The 19128-nt window shown below is 37.5% G+C and overlaps 1 protein-coding gene across 4 annotated transcripts in view; it reads right to left on the reverse strand.

Annotated features, from left to right (window-relative positions):
- CDKAL1 (CDK5 regulatory subunit associated protein 1 like 1) overlaps nucleotides 1–19128 on the reverse strand; it is a 390780-nt gene that overhangs the window by 23716 nt on the left and 347936 nt on the right. For all 4 annotated transcript variants that reach the window (XM_021389320.1, XM_021389318.1, XM_021389319.1 and 1 more), the window contains 2 exons: nucleotides 3763–3846; nucleotides 570–734 (listed from right to left, as the gene is read on the reverse strand). In XM_021389320.1, the coding sequence (XP_021244995.1) occupies nucleotides 570–734; nucleotides 3763–3846 (249 nt within the window). The remainder of the gene's footprint in view (nucleotides 1–569; nucleotides 735–3762; nucleotides 3847–19128) is intronic.

The following is a 19128-nucleotide window of genomic DNA, read 5'->3' on the forward strand; positions in this document are numbered from 1 at the left end:
GAGAATACTTGGCTAACAGCCACATCTACTGAGGTGTAAAATAAGGATCAGATATCTTTTAAAAAGAGTTTCATTTTCTTTACATGACTAGATCATAAGTTGACCTTTTTCCAAAATATACTGTAAAAGCTCAGTACCTCTACCTATCAAAGACTTCTGAATCTCTGGGCAAAATTTTGAACTATTCTAACAGACAAGTAATCAATAAACATTTTTAAAAACAACTTTGTAAAGGAAGACAAACAGGTACGTCCTTCTACTAAACTAGAAATGAAACACATTGAATTATATAATCACTTATGTTAAATCTTTTCCATTCTAATAGTTCCTTCTCATCTTGTGCCCTGGAACAAGAAACAAACATACTACTGCCTTTACAGTCAGCAAACTATGGGCATCAGCAAAAGCATCTTTTAAATTCAGATTTCAATCTGTTAGAAAAGATTAAAGCTTTATGCATACGTAAAAGGGGAACTATAAAATGATAACAGATACATAGCCTGAAATCATTACACTTGAACAGATGCTGTTTTAGCAGTGAAGTAAAACAGAAAATGTCTTTTACTCACCTCTGTTAAACCAGAAACTTCTCCTTTTGCTAATGGTCTTGTGATGGATGCAGCATAAACTCTGGCATCTGACACAGGCTGCCCCTTCATAAAATGCTTCCCAGCTTCATAAATATTCACTTCTACCATTTTACCCATTAACACAGGATCCTTTGGCACGAGAACCTTTCAAATAAAGATACAGTTACTAAATATCATGAAGGGCATCAGAGTCTTCAGCTTCCACTCAGAAAACAGATTTTTGCGATGCATAAGAGCAACTCCTAAACATTTAAACATTTAAAACTTTAGGCATGAGCATAAGCAACAGCCCCTGACACATCTGACCAGTAACATCTCCAGTTTGCCTTCAAGAGCTTTGTAGTGTTAGCTCAGCTTTTTTCAACTCAAACTGATCCTATGACTTGTGGTTGTGTTTTTTTTTTTTTTTTAATTGATAAGAAAGTCAGGCCTGAATTACAATATTTTAATCCCGACTAACTGGTTTCCCAGGGGCACGTGTAGTACAGAATGCTAACAGATTGCTTCTTCACACCTATCCCACAGTACATTTATTTTTTTATTTTTTAATTTTCAGGTTGTTGTCCTACTCAGAGGAAATCATTACAAGTACTTTCCCTTTTTCCCCAAAGGCTCGAGGTGTTCATGACTACAGGAGCTTCTAGAATTCCACTGAGATTCCTAAGCATCTTTCAAGAAAACTTTAATAAAAAGACAAACAAATAAAGCCAGGATCCCAGCAGCGAGATATTTTTACAGCATGTCTACAGTTCTTCCCACAATACATTTTTGGGGGCAAACTTAAATCAGAGGAAAACTAGGTAAATAAGTATCACTGAGTGTTACAGTTTCAGCTGGAATGGAATTGTTTTCAGAGTGCCTGGTATGATGCTACGTTTTGGTTCTAGGAGGAAAACAATGTTGATAACACACTGCTGTTTATAGTTGCTGCTAAGCAGTGTTGTACAGAGCCAAGGCCATTCTCAGCGAAGGGCCCAAGGAGCTGGGAGCGAACAGAATTAGGATAGCTGACTTAAGCTGGCCAAGGGGATATTCCGTATCATATGACATCATGTGGAAAGAGTTTTGAAGGAGAGTGGGAGTTCATCTCACTTCATTTGACTGCTTGGGGGCCTACCTAGGCATCGGTTGGAGGTGGCGAGCAATTGTGCATAACTTGTTATATACATTCATACGTATATGTTTCTCATAACTGTTTTCCTTTTCCTTTTCTCTTAGTAAATAGTTAAATCTCAACCCATGCATCTTTTTTTTTTTTTTTTCAATTCTCTCCCCTGTCCCACTAGCAAGGGGGGAGTGAGCGAACGACTGCGTGGTGCTCAGCCACCTGCCAGGTTAAACCACAACACTGAGCCTGCAACCTCTGTTAATTTTGGTACTCCCATATATGAATTGTCAACAATTAAATATAAATCCTATGGGACATTTGTAGATAAGTAACTATTACTTCAGAAAGAGACTGGCTTAAACGTAAAAATCTGAGAGGTACTGTGAGCTACCAAGCCGCCAAACTTAGCATACATTCATAAAAACCTTCTCCCTCTTTCTAGGAAACAAAGTCATACCAACAGAAACAGTCATCTTGACTGTTTTGGCAAAGTATCTTCTGGTCAGTTTAGGGTTCAATGAACTACATTAAACTACATTACCAAAGTTACCCACTAAACTACCAGCAGGTTTATCAGTATAGCTCTATCAATGTGGCTTTAAAAGCAAACTCTTTTAATACAGGCAAGTTGTGAAGAGATTATAGGTTTGATACTTATTTTAATTAACAGAACATTACACCAGGACTGTTCACTTCAGCTTCCAAACATAAGACAATATTTACTGTCTCAAGAGTGGCTGATTTCTAACCTACTATCATTAAATTCATGACTATAAAAGTCAGTCACTAACACAAAGTCTTGTTATTACTTTGTTGAACACTAAGTTATTACCCTTTCCAAACACATAAATTTTAGGGAAAAGACATACAAATATTTATTCCATAATAAAAATAGTACTTCTTCCATAATACAATTTAAAATTACTGTTATTATTTCTATTTAGTTTATTCTTTACCAGTTCCAGTTAGGAGCTGTATTAGGGGCTGTACAAACACACCATAAAACATCAACAATTTTTCAGATACTGCTTTCATTTTAATTAATGAAACTTTCATCAAAAGAAAGCATTAAACACTAAAAAGCCCCAAGCAATTTCCTTTTAATCTCTCTACATAAAACCATCTTCCTCAAATCTGACTGATAAGGTATAAAGGCGAAGAACAGTGATATACAAGATTTAAGATGGAGGTCAGAGGTATAAGAAAAGAAAAATAATGAGATTCATCCTAGGAAAGAATGAAACTATTGAAAAAATAATTAGTGAACCGGCTACCTATAGAACATGTTTCAGAAGCAGTAACACTACCTAACACTAAGCCAAAATAAAAATAATAATAATAAAATAAATGCATATTGCTGTAATGCAGTATGGAACAACTATTAGAGCAAAGTGCTGATGTTAACTATATAACCACTGTCATTATCAATAGCCCCCCCAGATGGGACAACTGAATTACTAACGGAGTAAAAACAAACTACACAGATCGGTGCAAGAAAATTGAGAACAAGCCAACTGCAAAAACAGAATGAAATGCAGATGATTCTGAAAAGCCAATTTTACTGTTTTTCATCTGCTTTTGAGTAAAAATAATAATTTTGTGTAATAGATACAGTATTTCCTTCCTAGCTCATAAAGATTATATTTCTGCATGGAAAAAAATATTATTTATAGAGAGTACATAGAAGAAAATAAAACATGTCAGGCTGGGGTGCTAATCCAAGTTTAAACTATTAAGAAAATAATGGTTCTGCGACTTGGAAAGTAAAATTACTGCAGTAATTAACAGCTCCTTGAAACCATACAGTGTTCTTCGGATATACAGTGTGTCCTCATGCTGTACAGCCAAAAACCTACTGTGCGTTTCTTAACATAGTTTCAGGCAAATCGTATTTAGAACACAGAAAGAAACAAAATATCTCAAAAATGAGGTCTAATGGTCACACCATTCTTGGGAAAAGTTGTTATGTTTTGGTTTGTTTTTCACTGTGGTGTACTGTGTTGCTGAGATTATCAGAAAGCAAAGATACCACAAAAAGATGTTATCTTGTTTATTTAGCAGTACCTGCTCATAGAATGGATTGTGAGCAACATAGTAGTTGGAGTCAAAGGATTCTTCTGTCACCAGAACCCTTTGCCTTTCTCCAACCTGGAAAATAAAAGACAAGACAGACGACTCAGAGAACATTCAAAAAAGAGTTGCACTGATAAACACATTTAGTGGAAATAATCAAATTCTCTCAGGACATTTTGTGTCAGCAAGAAAGCAGGGGAAGGAAAGCCCTAACTCACACTCGCCAAAACTGGCAGGGGTAAGGGTCAAAATGCAGGTTAAGAACTGCATTTGGCTCAACATAAAAATCCAGTTCAGAAATGCAAATTTATTTTTACTTATTAACACAATAACAAATAAAGATATCAGATATACACAGGGTCCAATTATTGCTTCATCTAGCTAATGGAAATACTCTCACTAAGAATAAAATTCTGTAATCAACGATAAAAATTGACACCCTCCAGCCCCCCAACAACAACCTCATGACAAATAGAACAATTAGAAGAATCAGGCAGAAGCAGGGAACTGTAACACATTGCTGAACTTTTGGGTAACGTCAAGCTAAGCTATTTTATTTTTAAAACCACCCTTATTATTTACAATGATTGATAGAGCACCTTTATCCCTTCTTGTTGATATCACTAAGACAGCACTTAGACATCACATTAATTTCCATGACATGGCAGTCAACACTACGTATTACAAAGACTCAATGAATAAGAAAGCTTTTAACTACTCACAGACACAGTAATATTAAAAGCCAAATAAACCCTGGGCCAAAAATCTAGAATATTTCATTGCATGTTCAACTTCTAAATACATTAGCACAGTCTAAAGGAAGCATCAACTATATTTTGCAATTAGATAAACCGAAGACGACACGACAAGACAGTCGAATTTTGTTGCCACGTACGTATGAATCAAAACCTGGCTTTCCTCAAACTTCAAAATCATCTGCATAACATCTTTTGATTTTGTCCATTACAGAGTTGCACGTAGATCACCCTGAAAGCAATGCCTCCTATTTATTGCCATGGAAACTACAACAGAACCAAAGAGCACAATAACATTGCTTAATTGAGAAAATTCTCAGCTACAAAACACTACTTTTCAACATAGTCACCAGCATTAGCTATTCATTTTTGTCAGTGATGAACAAGAGCCTGCATAGCACACTCGTAAGAGTTTGCACCAGCAGAGGTGATCCATTGCTTCACAGCAGCTATGTCAGTGTTGTTGCTAGGAAAATGTTGCCCATGTAGTTCATCTTTCATCAGTCAAAACAGATGGAAGTCAGAAGGTGCCAAATCCATATACTATATGGTGAGCGTGTGGTAGAACAGTCCAGCCAAGACTGGCAATGTGCTCCATGGTCTTCAAACTGGTATGGGGTCTAGTGACAGTGTGTTGCAAGAGAAAAGTTGTCTTCTTCTCTAGTTGGAGTCTGCTAGTTTGAGCTTTCAGCTTAGCCACCGCTGCAATGTAGTGCTCAGAGTTACTGGTTTGTCCAAGTTCCAGGAAATCCAGAAGGATCATCCCTTTCCTATCTCAAAAGACTGCACATCACTTTACTGAGGGCTGCATCTTGAACTTTTTCTTCAATGGGGAATTCTCATGTCGCTACTCCATGGACTCCCATTTTCACTCCAGCCTGTAGCATTGACTTCACATCATACTGATGCAATTCTGGAAACTGTCACCTTCAGCCTCTGATTGGTTCAGTAGGTCCTGACAAACTTGCATGCAGTGTTCTTTCTGTTCCTGTGTGAGCATTCATGGGACCCACCTGATGCAAACTTCGTGACATTACAATGTTGTCACCATCATTTCCAACATACTGAAGCTGATATTCAGTTCTGTACAGAGTTCCCCGGTCATAATCTGCTGATTCGCATGGATGAGCTCTTCATTTTGTGATATGACAGCTGTGCATGACAATCCAAAACATGGCTTGTCTTTCACATCACTGTCACTACTGCTGAAATACACTGCCCACCACCTCACTGCGCCTACATCCACTGTTTGGTCTCCAGAAACATTCAGCTAGTGTCAGTGAATGTCAGTGGGTGCCATTTTTTCCATATGGAGAAACTCAGTGACACACCTTTGCTTCATCCTCACTTCCATGTCAGATACCATTATGTCAGACCACCCCACTGCTGCCATCTGTCACCCAGTAACAAAATGTAATGGAACACTGGCGGGAAGGTTCAACTCCCATACCATCAACATCTGCCTCTGACACTGTGGGCCAACATAATACAACAGGAGGCATTATGTTTGGAGCTGCCCTTGTGTAACAATATTTAAATCTGACTCTGAATTTCTGCAAACCTTGGAGGGACATTTAGCTTAAATTTTCAGTATGAGCCCTTCATTCTCTTCTTCTAAATGAACCCTGGATTTTTTCCAAACTACTTGACAAATATATTTCTACAACTACAACTGTTTAGCTAGCTAAATTGACTTACTGCTTTTATTGCTGTTGCTATCTCGAGAACTAAAAATGATTTCAGATATCATTTTCTACTCCAAACTTCTAGTATCTGTGAGCAATGCTGTACTCAAGATTCCCCTCAGAAAGACTTCCAGCACAAACCCATCATAAGGTCCATATGAATTAGAAAGAAGACGTAAATCAGATGATAATGCTTTGATTTTTCACGGCATAAACAGTGAAAGTAAAATATAAGACCTAAAATTTTCTCTAGAAATCAATGACAGAAAAAAGAACAGGCAAAAATAAGAACAGCAATGTCACAGCTACATCACAGTATACATATACACTATACATGGCCTTGGTTCCCCGCTCACCTAGCACACCCCGCTCACCTGCTTCCCCTACCCTAGGAACATATCTGGGATATTCCCAAAGCACGCCCTGGAGATCAGGGGAAATGGCACCCAGGTCACCAGACAAACTTAAATTCCCTGTGTACACAAGTGTAGGGAACACCGAAAGGGCTGTAAGTCCCAGGTTTCAGACTCAGTATAAAAATCCTAATAGTAGAAAAGATGTACATTTCTGTTTACTTCTAAAAGGTGCTTAAGAGTTGTTTATAGCACACTTAAAATTTCTAGTAATGTTCCTCCAGGAAGTTTGCAATTACATGTAACAATAGATACAATATATTCAAATATTAGTAACTTAAATCATGTGTAACCATTTACCATTCTTCTGAACACTAAGGTGTTGTTTTCTTCCAAGAAAACAGTTACTCAATTCAAATCCCCAAAGGACTTCTGTAAAAACATGTCAAGAAGGCACTGCAGATAACTATGCCACTAACAAGATTACAGGGAACATTTTCCCCAAATGAAGAGGTTTTGTTGTTTCTATAACATTTCAGGCCACAGCCTTTAAAATCACAGAACAGTATGGTATTGTAGTGCTACAGTAATAAATCTCAGATGTCATGCAATGTTATGAAAAAGAGACGGGGAAATGTTAGAGAAGTGATACTCACTCTTGGGGAAATATGCTACTACTGGAAAACACCAAAACCAATCAACCAGTCATCTCATCGAGTTGTATTCATTATTTATCGGTATCATAACTTAACAAAACCAGGTCAAAGCAATACTGGGACAGTAACTCATTTCTTAATTGTCCTGTGGTTCCCCAGTTCTCTCTGGTTATAACACCCTGCCTTCATTGTCCCTACGAATCCTGCCTGGGAGGTATTCTAAACTACATATGTTGTTTTCATGCTCTCAGATGTCAGAGAGGCAAGTACGGTATTTAAAAAAAAAATCAATAGGAGAAAAAAAGACTACTTGTGTTTGATCATTTGCTATGAGCAGTGGTCTCTTCGGAGACACTGCCAGTTTTTCTTTGCTTCCATGAGCAAAAGAAGCACAGGTCCCTGCATCTCAGTGAGCTAGACAGATAACTTTTTCTGTGCTTAAAATTTCTTGAAAGGGGCAGGAAAATAGTAAGACTGAATTAATTACATAGCATCAGAAGTATGGCATTAAAAGTGTGTGCAAGAAATGCAGAGGAGCAGAACAGCCTACACCAATTTAAAGTACGTACATATGAGACTAAAAAGCTCAGCCATCCTGTGAGGAGTAAGAGGTAAACTTAACATTGTTCATTTTCTCCAGTAACTCAGTTTGTACCTCTGGCCAAGGCTGACCTCACAAAGAAAGATAATATTCAGATATTTGCAAACTCTTCTGTCATAACAGAAAATGACAATTCTATTTAGAGAGTTAAGTCATTGGGTATTCATGATCTACAACACTAATTGGCTATGCACATTCGTACAACAGAAAATGGCTATCTATCCTGCATCCAAGTATAATTAAGAAGAAATGTAAGTAGGCAGAATGCAGCTTTGGTATTGAAATTTGTTCAAGAAGTGGAATATATGTCATCATTTCTGCAATAAAATCCCCTTGGGATCTCTAAATATTTAAGTTTCAACTCTCTGAGAGAGAATGTAAATATGCAGAAACCAGACGATATCTAATAACAGTCATAATTATAATAACCTTTGATGATTTTTTTTTTCAGGCACATACCAGCAAAAGTAATTCAGTATCTTATTTTTATTCCCACTCTTTCATCTGCTTTGACGGGTGTGCATGAGTTCCAGCTCTCAGAGAACTATAATTCTGACAAAGCATTTCCAATGGTGTAAAGTCAGCACTGACATCTCACTTGGGAAAAAATTCTTCTACAGAACTTGGATTTTTTTCTTTATGGAGGATAGCGTGAAAAGAATGACAGACGATCGCAAAAGACTTGCCTGGCAATCTCCCCCATATTAAGACAAACTGATCACATTGTTTACACAAAGTAGATTTGTTTTCACTGAAAATAACACAGCTGATGTACAAGTTCTATCCCTCTCATGCTGTAAGTATTGCTGGGTAGTTTGCAAACTTCATAATTAGTAATCAAATCTTTTATGAACTTTAATTTCAATTTTATTTATCCTACAGAAAAATCTGATGTGATAATTCTATAACTCAGTTTTTTAATGATGTAGAGAAGTACAGCAGTGGAGTAACATTAGTATTTAGAGTCCTGTATCTTTTATATCAAATAGGTATCAATCACTCCACAATGTGTCTGAACCTGACCATTCCAGTGGTTCAGGGCAAGTGGTAGAACTCACCACAGAGACTTGTATTTTTGCTCCAACTCAAAACCAGTGCTGACCGAGCCCTACAGTGCCACTATTCAGCTAGGAAAACTAAATTCTGTATGTCTTACACAGATCACAGAGGTAGGTATGACTTACAAATAAAAATGATAAAAGACAGTAGATGATGGTGGTCTCACTGCCCATATCTGACTGTTTTGTACTTATGTCCAGTGTGGTTAAATTTTACAATTTCACACTTGCTATGAGTCTTTTTTTTTCCCCTATTTACATCACCCAGGTTTTTTGCAGCCTTGGAAACAGCACTGGATGGTCTTCACCGCAAGCACGAAAGTACTTAGCTCTACTGAAGAACTCCAGCATCCCAAGTGAAAAGCAGCCAATGTTCATCAAGGATTCTCATTTCACTGTCAGCCAACACAGCTGTCCTTGTCAAACCACCATTAGTAAACTGCCCATCTCTCAGGAAGCTGCAGGAGTTTTATTTGGAAAGGACAACATACAACACACAATTTACAAAAAAATACCTTTAGCTTTTTTTTTTTTTTTTAAAAACACACATTTCAGACGTGTGCATCATCAGGAATTCAGAATGGATGCAACAGATGCCCACAGGGCAAACTCTTTCAATGATTTTTCAGGCTGGCTTGAGGCTGTGCAAGCAGGATCTAAGGACGAGGTACAGGTTAGACAGTCAGCTCTAAGAAGACACAACCAGTGTAAGAAAACCTTGCACAGTCCTTCAGCATCAGGCAGAGCAGCTCAGCAAAACCAATGGAACACCTCCTCTTCAGCCTCCTTATGAATTCGTTAGCACAGCTATGGGGGAGGGAGACAATAGGAGAGAAGTAGACAAGGGACGGAAGTAGACTGCTTCTACTTCCTTGTCCCATTGCTCCTGCTTCAGGTTAAAATAGCTCCTTTCTACTGCTGTGCACCTGCATCTGACTGCTTCATTTTAATTTGGCATCCTGATGTGAAAATGTAGCTTCTTCCAACACACACAAGCCATGCCATGCAGCTCAGATGAAAATTATATTCAAATATATCAGTTGTGACCTAAAAATGACAACTGGTCCTCCAAATATGTGATTTCTTTTAAATTCTGTAAGTTTGCATTTTGCTTGTCTCTCCTTTCCATTGCTCCTCTTGTCTAGGAAAGAGGTAATAAAAGTAGCACGTTGACAACTCTGTCACATTTCCTTTCTGAATTGTGTTAACTGTGTACAAGATTATAAAAGGAAAATAAGTTCTCTGAAATGGAAGACGCATACTGCAGCTAGAAAAGCAGTTTCTCTTGTTTGGATCTTTGTCATAAACTTGAACTTAAGAAGTGAAAACCCACGATGAGGATGTAGAATTGGGATTTATTCTGGATCTGACACACCATTGCTAAGGGACTCTGGCTATTACTCTGAAACTGTTCCACATGTGCAAAATGTAATTCTAATTGCACAACTTAGAGAGCAGTGACTATAAAACTGGGGAAGTTGCTATAGCAATATAAAATACTATATGCAGAACTGGTATTTGGAACTGTCGTGCTGGATGAGCACTCAGGCAACAGCCTCAACATAATGCTGACAAAAACCCCTCCCCGCTTTTCTCGGATGATCTAACAAGCCCCATAAATCTGTATGAATTACCTACAGAAAATGTCTAAATAAAATGATCAGATCAAAATAGGAACAAGAGTAGATACAATGTTTGAGTTCTTTCTTTCATACCCACAATAATTCACAAATAAAACAAAGAAATAGACAGCAGACTACCCTTAAGGAAGCTTGATGTTTAACACGTAAGTACAGGAAATTATTACTGCTGATCTTCTAGAAAGGAGGATGCAGTTTAAAGGAATCTTTTAAAATTATCTGTAACTTCCATCTGATTTGCAAATCTCATGCATTCCGATAACATGATGTAAACAATTTCTTGAGATTAAATTTCCGTTTTTAAAATAAGCTAAGCCTGTGGCTAAACAAGGCTCCCAAGCTTAAAAATATGGTAGTCTTTCTTAGTAATGCAATCCTTTCAACTTCTGTGAAATCATTTAAAATTACTTAAGATTGGCTGCTATTGTTGGCAGCAGTTCCTTGAGATACACTGCAAACTTCAAAGTGATTAAAGCACAATATGAAGGGGCAGTTGCTAAGGTAACAGTATGTAACTCCTGTTCCATTGATCTCTTTTAACAGCTGCATGAGCCCTGACAAGTATCAGTTATATGAGATTTTGCAAATGATCTTGGTAAATACCCTATCATATAACTTCTCCAGAAATTACTTCAGGAACTTGCAATACAAATCTGTTTTCTCAGACTAAAGCCTCCGTAACAAAAATGTTCACCAGTGGTCTCTCAGAACAGTGCTGACATAGCGCAGGCCAATGTAATGCTGTTTGCAGCACAGATTCAGCATCACCAGGTGTTGGAAACAACTGCCGACAATAATAAGAGGTCTTAACATGGGCATAATTACAGTAAGTCACAGCCATACCTGACTCATCATTTACTAAGAGGAAAAATCATCAGAAACTGATGATGAAGACAGGATAATGATACTATTTTCTTTTATTTTGAAGGTAGTCAATAGACAAAAAAAAAAAAAAAAACAACTGCACACTTCAGGGCTTTTCTTCAATCTAGGGTAAGGCAAGAGCCTGGAATTGGTGTAGACGTATAGTGTTGAATGACAAATGACATCAAGAGCTTATGGAGGGACCAAACTGAATGATGCATAAAAGAGTGATACATGTATTATAACTTCATGATGTTTATAATTTAATAGTAACTACTTCTGAAGTAGTTATGCATTTTAATACATTTAAATGCCGATTATTTCCATATAGAATAGGTAATGAAGAGAAGCATCATGTCATTAGCATAGTAAAATAATAACTCTGACCAATTCTTTATTATTCTTTAAAGGAAGTTAATTGACATAAGATCAAAAAATTCACATGATAAATCACTTCTGCTCTAGATGAAAAAAGAAAAACTTACTTCATAGTGTTTTTTTTTAAACATTTTCATTCAACTCCCAAGGATACAGATCAATTTATCACAAATCTCAGTTGTGTGCTTTTCCTCAGCACGCTACCTCTTGCAACCGTCAAAAAAAGAAAAATCAAGAATGTTCACAACACTACAAACAAGTCAAATTCAAGACCTCAGTACTTCATAAAAAAAATTTTCTTCAAAAATGATTTGACTGCATGCAACTTTCTTCTCTTTAATTAAGAAGAATTCTTAGCACAAACTTACTTAAAAATGAGAATATACTAGGGGTTTATAAGATCTTTCAAACTAAAGAAGCAATATTTTACGTTGCAGTCCAAATTTCAACAAGGCAAAAAGTGAAACAAGCTGTATAATTGTACAAACAAGTGCAATTCATTATTGAGATGGATCACCACGAAACATGCTGTAATCCCTAACAGCAGTATTAAGACCTCATTTTGACTCTTTCTGGAAAAACAAAAAGATTTAAAAAAAATAAATCAGAGTGGGTGTCATGGTTTTATGATTTTTGGTTATTGGTATTCCACAACATAACATCATGTAGTGTACGTACCTGGTTCTCAGAAGAGAAGGACTACTACATTCCCCAGGGGACTTTGCTTCCCTGTTACCGTTTTTCGGTTAGAGGGAAAGATAAAAACTTGCAGATCACATGACCTTGCTCTCTTTCTGCCCATCTCTCGTCTCAGCAGCATCTCGCTTCCCAGCCATCTCACCGTCCGTATTAGAGTAAGGCCTACTTTAATTCTGGACATTCTCTCTCATTGTATTGGATTTATCAGCTTAAATTGTAATTATACTGTATTATAGTGTGTTATTTTGCATTCCGATATCTTATTTAGTAAATTAGTTTGTTTCTCCTCAGATTGTTGCCGCTGTTTTTGTTCTCAGGCCCATCTCCTTACCCTTCTTTCCCTTTTCTCTTTCCCGGGGCGTGGGTCCGTGGGTCCCCCACCCCATTCGTCACAGAACCGGGCCAAACGCCCGGAAACGGTTGACAGTGGGTATTAATATTTGGATTGTAGTTCTTATATTTTCACATGGCTAATCGGACTGTTAGGTACTCACATCAAGGGGTCCCAGCTCCAAACAAAAGATATCGGTTACACAAGGAATAAAACCAATACAGTAGTTTGAATATACACTGTAAACAATGCAGTAGATTGATAGGCCTGCAACATCTTGTGGTGCTAAGTCTTTACTAACAGGAAAAACAACTGAAAAAAAAGACTCTTCAGTAATTATGAGATGGATAGATCTGTTTAGCTCTCTGTGTGAGTATAGAAGAGGAACCATGAGATATTAGGTTTAAGTGAATTCAGCATACATGAAAACGGAGAGTTGGAGAGTGTTTCTCACATTGCTCAGCAGTGTTGAATAGTCAAGAAAGGAGTGCATCTGCCTGGTCTTCTCCCACCATCCTCAAGGAGGCTGCCAGCTGTGATGGGGCTTCAGTAATAAAAGATTCTCCTATGCCCTTGTGACAAAAGCATAAACGTACCAACAATGTGTACATGAACACAATTCTCCAAAGGAAAAAAATCTTCTAAATATTTCAAATTTCTACTTACGGACACTTCCTTTTGTAAGCTATCTGCAATTAACTATGGTTAAAGTATAACATAAAATCAGAGGCATAGGAAACAAATCACTAGTCACCATCAGACATATATTAATAGCTGGGGCATGCAAGGCAGAAATCACTTTCTTTTTCCCCTATAACTACTATAAATACCATATTCTGATGTTCTCAAAGCCAGAAGGAAATATGTGCCAAAATTATGTGAAGGTACAGGCTACATACATTTGTTTCTGCTGTGGCATTCACTCACTCTTTGATCATATCAAAAGGACAGCAGAGTGCAGTATTTTATTTTGCTGCCCTTCTCTCTTCTTTTCCTCTTCTGCATTTCCTCCTTTCAGAGTAACATTTTTCCATATCTAACTGGAATAAAAAACTGGAGTAATACTAAACAACACTCCCACACCCACTTCTGAGAAAATGCTTTAGCAAGTTTAGACTAAAAACTCAGCAGGTGAACTTTTCTTCTCCCATCTTTCCTCCTGCCTTCATCTTAATGAATTGCTCAAATCTTAACCCTAGTTTTCTGCCAACCTGGCTTGAGACAATTGTTCTTATTATTTTCCCTGAGAAGTGCTCTGCTCCTGAGGGGACCCTGTGAACATGCCTCATTTGAGCAAGAAGCAGCACAAATCATTGCTTTAATTTCATCCACACTGAGGTAAGCATGGAAGAGAAACACTGAAGTTCTCAAGAAAAAAATACAGCTTACAATTTTCCACTTAAACTTTCAGAACACATATGTCCTTTCCCCTATGACACAGCATAATAACTGTATGTCAGTGAAGGTGACAACATGATAAGCAGCTTGTTTCCAAAGGCACATGCTGGTAATTAACCCAAAATTGTCTTTTAAAGAATAGTTGTTAGTAACCAACAAAGAACTCTCCAAAGAGAGTTCTGGATCAGATTCAGCCTCTCATCATTTGTGTTTTCTCTCTTTGTGTGAGAAGTAGAAGAAATGCATAATCTAATTTCCGCAAGGTGATCACACAAAATAGGCATGTAAGACAGGAGAAAAGACTGATATTTCGATTTTATGCGTTTTCACATAATTATGAAGACAAAGCTGCTCGGCATAATAGCTGTAGCTGGTTTCATCAGCCTTACTAATAAACAGGTTGGAGTTGATACATAGGTTCACGCTGCACAATAAAAAAAAAACTGCCATGAAATCCAGCTCAAGGTCTACAGTTCTATTATAGGTCACTTAAAAAAGAAATGTGAATGTAGGCTAATATCTGGATGTTCTTGTTAGACAATTTTAGGACTGTTTCTCTTAAACTATTTGGTAGAAATGGCAGCGATATTTACCACAGTAAAAATGCTTTATCTTCATAGAAGCTAATTATTTCATCAGTTTTAGCTCATTTTAAATTTTGTCCATTCCATTCCATTCCCAGTGAGCCAGACTGAGATCTGACAGCAAGAGGCTGTCATAGCAGGGAACAAGATTTCTGAGGAAAGGTGGTGAAAAGAAACCAATCACGCTAGGCCCTGAAGCCATTTTATCAACTCCTTGAACTCAGCCAATATTGACAGGGGTATCTTTCTCCCCACGTTTTCTGCTTGTTGCATTGTAATTCACACTACAAACACAAACACTACATACAAATGTTTACAAATCATGTATTAGATCATCAGTAAGTGTGTCTATCACAAATATTAAAGAGACAATGCTTACATGAAAATACTCAAGTCACTTCAGAAATAGTACTTTCTATTTATTGCCATGGAAACTATAACAGACACAAAGACCACAATAACACTATTTGATAGAGCAAATTCTCAGCTGCAAAACACTACTTTTCAACACAACTATGTGTTTTCACCAGAGATGAACAAGAGCCTGCATACCATGCTCATCAAAATCTGCATGGTCACCTGGTACGTGGCTTGCCTTTCACATCGCTGTTGCCACTCCTGATTAGCACCACCCACTACCTCACTGCTAACGTGTTTGGTCTCCATAAACATTCAGCAAGCATTGATGAATGTCAAGGAGTGCCATTTTTTCTGCACTGGAGGTGGCACTCCTCTGCTTCCGTGCAGACGCCATTTTGTCAGACTGCCCCTCTGCTGCCATCTGTCACACGGCGACAAAATGTAATGGGATATTGATGGTAAGGTTCAACATCTACTGCCATACCACCAACATCTGCCTCTGATGTTAGGGGCCAACATAATAGAACAGGAGGCATTACTTTTGAAGAAGCTCTCAAAGATGATAGCTTGGAAAGCCTACATTTCTAGCACAGGTCCAGAACTCTGTAACAGAGTGTAAATAATACAACTGATACATCCCAACTCCTAACATTCTTGGCTGAAATCCTAGTACTAAATTAAGTTTGTTCAAACAAACAGAAACTCCACCCAACCTTCAAACCAATTCTTGAACCACGACTTCGTAGCCTCATCATTAATTCAACACGAAGCTGTGAATATCCTAATACTGCCTTCTTTTTCCTTTTTTTTTTTTTCAAGATTGTGGATTAAAACAGATTACACACAGGTTTGCCAAAAAAACTGCTAGCATTTCAGTGGATTTTGCTATATTCCAGTACGCTTAAATGCCAGTAGAGAAAGCACATTATCTGTTGTCATAGCTTCTAAGGAATATTGTTAAACTTAATCTCTGAAAAATGCTTCCAATAAAAGGAACTATCTGGTCTTTCACTTTTTATATGTAATCAAGGACAGAAATTTTTCAGGTATTATGAAAAAGCTAGGGCATGCAAAAAGACCGGTTTTGTATTTGAAGCACTTCAAAAATACATTCTTAAACTCTTCTCTTAACAACTCTGAAAAATTCCACAGATTTGTCAAACATTTTTCAAAATTCCTTTAAGCTACAATGCAGTGAACTAAGCAATGGGCAACATGAAGTTCCTTCTAAAGGCAGATAAAATGCTCTCAAAAAAAGAACTCAATCTAGGTTTGTCCCAGGACTGTTTTCTTCTATCAAGCCCAGGTGGCAAGGCAAGAGATACACAGATCGTGACTGCTAGTACATAGCAACAGCCACACAACAGCAGCCTGTCACTGATGGGTGAAGTCCAGTATTTACCAATAGCACTGACAAATGGAATTGATTAACAGAAAATAAGGATCAGTACAGAAGCAAGGAAAGTGAGAGGGCTAGCTAAGTTGTATATCAATTTCTCTATTGTATAGACAGAAGCACAAGCTGCATTGCACGTTGCTAAGAAGGGGCCTTTGGATCACACAGGTTTACCTTTTCGAATGGTTGGTAGTGGTAATAATTGCACACAGACAACATTCCCTCTGCCACAGGACTGGAGAAGAGGTAAAGGCTTCCCTTTTTAGGACATTATTCATGACCCAGCTTCAGTGAAGAAGAGGTTAGCCTCTCGGAGGCGGTTATGTGATCCAAACTTGAGAGACCATGAAATAAATGCATAACCTGGGTGACAGGATATGCAGTTTCATTTACACCAAGAGAAAGGAGATTGAACGAGGCAAGAAGGCAGTAACACAAAATCTGTTTATGAAATAAGTGGGTCGAGTAGAAAACAACATCTGAAAGAGACTTTATTTTTTTCAAAATAAGCTTGAATAGCCTTATCTGCTTGTACTTCAGGCTTCTCACCACATCAACTATAAATTATTGCATGGAAAAAAAACATGCTTTCGGAATCTGTTTATTGAAGAGACTCAGGCAAGCAGTGAGCTGCACAGCTCTCAGAGAGAATCAGCTCTAGGTCTTGTCACATCAATGATTTATACAGTGGCACTAGGGAAATCAATTAAATTCTCTATGTGCCCCAGTTTTCCCATCTGTAAAAAAGGGGCAATCTGTTATTCAAGCAGAGTGCTTTTCCATTTTACAACCTTTCTTGTGTTTGGATGTTCATTATTTTGCTAGTGTGTACACTAATAAAAACATACTCTTATAGGGATATATTTTTTTGTTACAGCATCAGATACATCTTTTCTTGACTCATTTCAACTCTTTATTTTTTATATAGCTCCAGAAATACTACTCAATTTTTAGCATCTAAAATTAAAAATATGGCACAGAATGTGAAGAGAACATCTTTTTTTTTCCTAAAACACAGATCCTTCAAAAAGCTACTAAGAAAATCTCATGGTAGGTGCAGACAGAACATTCAAAGACAGTGAAGTTAGGAAACTGTAAAACTGCTGTTTATTTTCATTTAAAATCATTTAACAGTTTTTCTGTGTTCTAGCACTTCACATATAATGACTCTGAAAAAGCTGCACAGAAAAAAAATATTGCCAGAATACAGTCTAATCCTCCAGGGCATCACAGAAAAAAATACCTAGTTGTCCACAGACTAGTTGTTTCACAGATTTTCTTTGTTCTCTGGTATCCACAGAGCAAGACATTTACATGTCAGTGGGAACATGTAAATGAAAATCTTGCTTAAGCTTTGGCACAGAAAAGGAGAATAATTCTGGGGCACTAGTACTCTTCCTCTTAATACAGACAGACTTAAAATGCACAGCCCATTTGGAAACATGCTGTTGCTTTCCTCTTTATACTACAATATATTGTTTAAAAATGGGGTAAAAGATGAAAAACTGAAGTAGTTACGAAGCACAAAGATTTAATCGTTTATGAGTGTCTGTCAAGAGGGCTTATATAAGGCAATGCTTTAAATGCAGTTTCTGCTTCAGTAGCAAATGTTGTACCACCTTCTTAAGAGCAGGCCATTAAGGTTGAGATTGGCAAATACAGTAATAAGCATTTCTTTCTGTCCTTGTCACCTGAGTCCTCTCTTTCACTGCAACGTGTGTGAAGGACAATGCTATAACTGCCAGGCTATCCAGAGTCTGACTCCCATCCTTCCATGGCTTTGAAATTTTCCAGCAGGCAGCAAAATTTCAGTAACCAGGTTCTTCAATTATGGAAGGACTGGCAGATTAATTTAATTTGTTTAGATACTTGTCTTGCTATTGCAAATGTAATCTTCTTACTCAAGACACACCAGCTGCCTTAGGCATTAGAAAGAAAATGATTATTCTGCTATGCATGGAATGATGCACAAGATATAGGTTGAAAATAAAGAGAAATGATGGTAAAGCAAACATCAGTTTCTGGTTGTGTTGACTCCTCGGTAAATGGCAGATGACTCTGAACTGGCAAATCCTTTTATCGTTGCAGTTTTTACAGTAATCTCCAATCTCTCCTTCATCTGCTTGGTTTTGGCTTGTTTAACACACAGGCTGATGATCAATGAAGCAAGAGATTCAGTTTTAGTGAAGGTGTCAGCTAATATCTACGACAGAGATGCCACTGCTCTTCAAACTGGCTTTACAGATAAGAGTTGTCTGCTCATTGGGTGGCCACAACAATATTATTTGGGAAATCACCTTTAAGTGTTCATAATGGTAATTGGGCTACAGTATGCAATATGCGTGTCCAAAAATGTTATCTAAAGTAACTGAGAGGCTAACAGTAAATATGCACGTTTTGTGTACAGGTTATAACTGACAGGAGCACTGTAAGTGGGTGGTCTGATATACGAAAACCAAATCCAGTCATGTAATCAAGGAGCCTCTTTTCCTTTTCCTTTTCCTTTTCCTTTCCCTTTCCCTTTCCCTTTCCCTTTCCCTTTCCCTTTCCCTTTCCCTTTCCCTTTCCCTTTCCCTTTCCTTTCCTTTCCTTTCCTTTC

Source organism: Numida meleagris, chromosome 2 (assembly GCF_002078875.1).
Source record: "Numida meleagris isolate 19003 breed g44 Domestic line chromosome 2, NumMel1.0, whole genome shotgun sequence".
NCBI classification, from domain to species: domain Eukaryota; kingdom Metazoa; phylum Chordata; class Aves; order Galliformes; family Numididae; genus Numida; species Numida meleagris.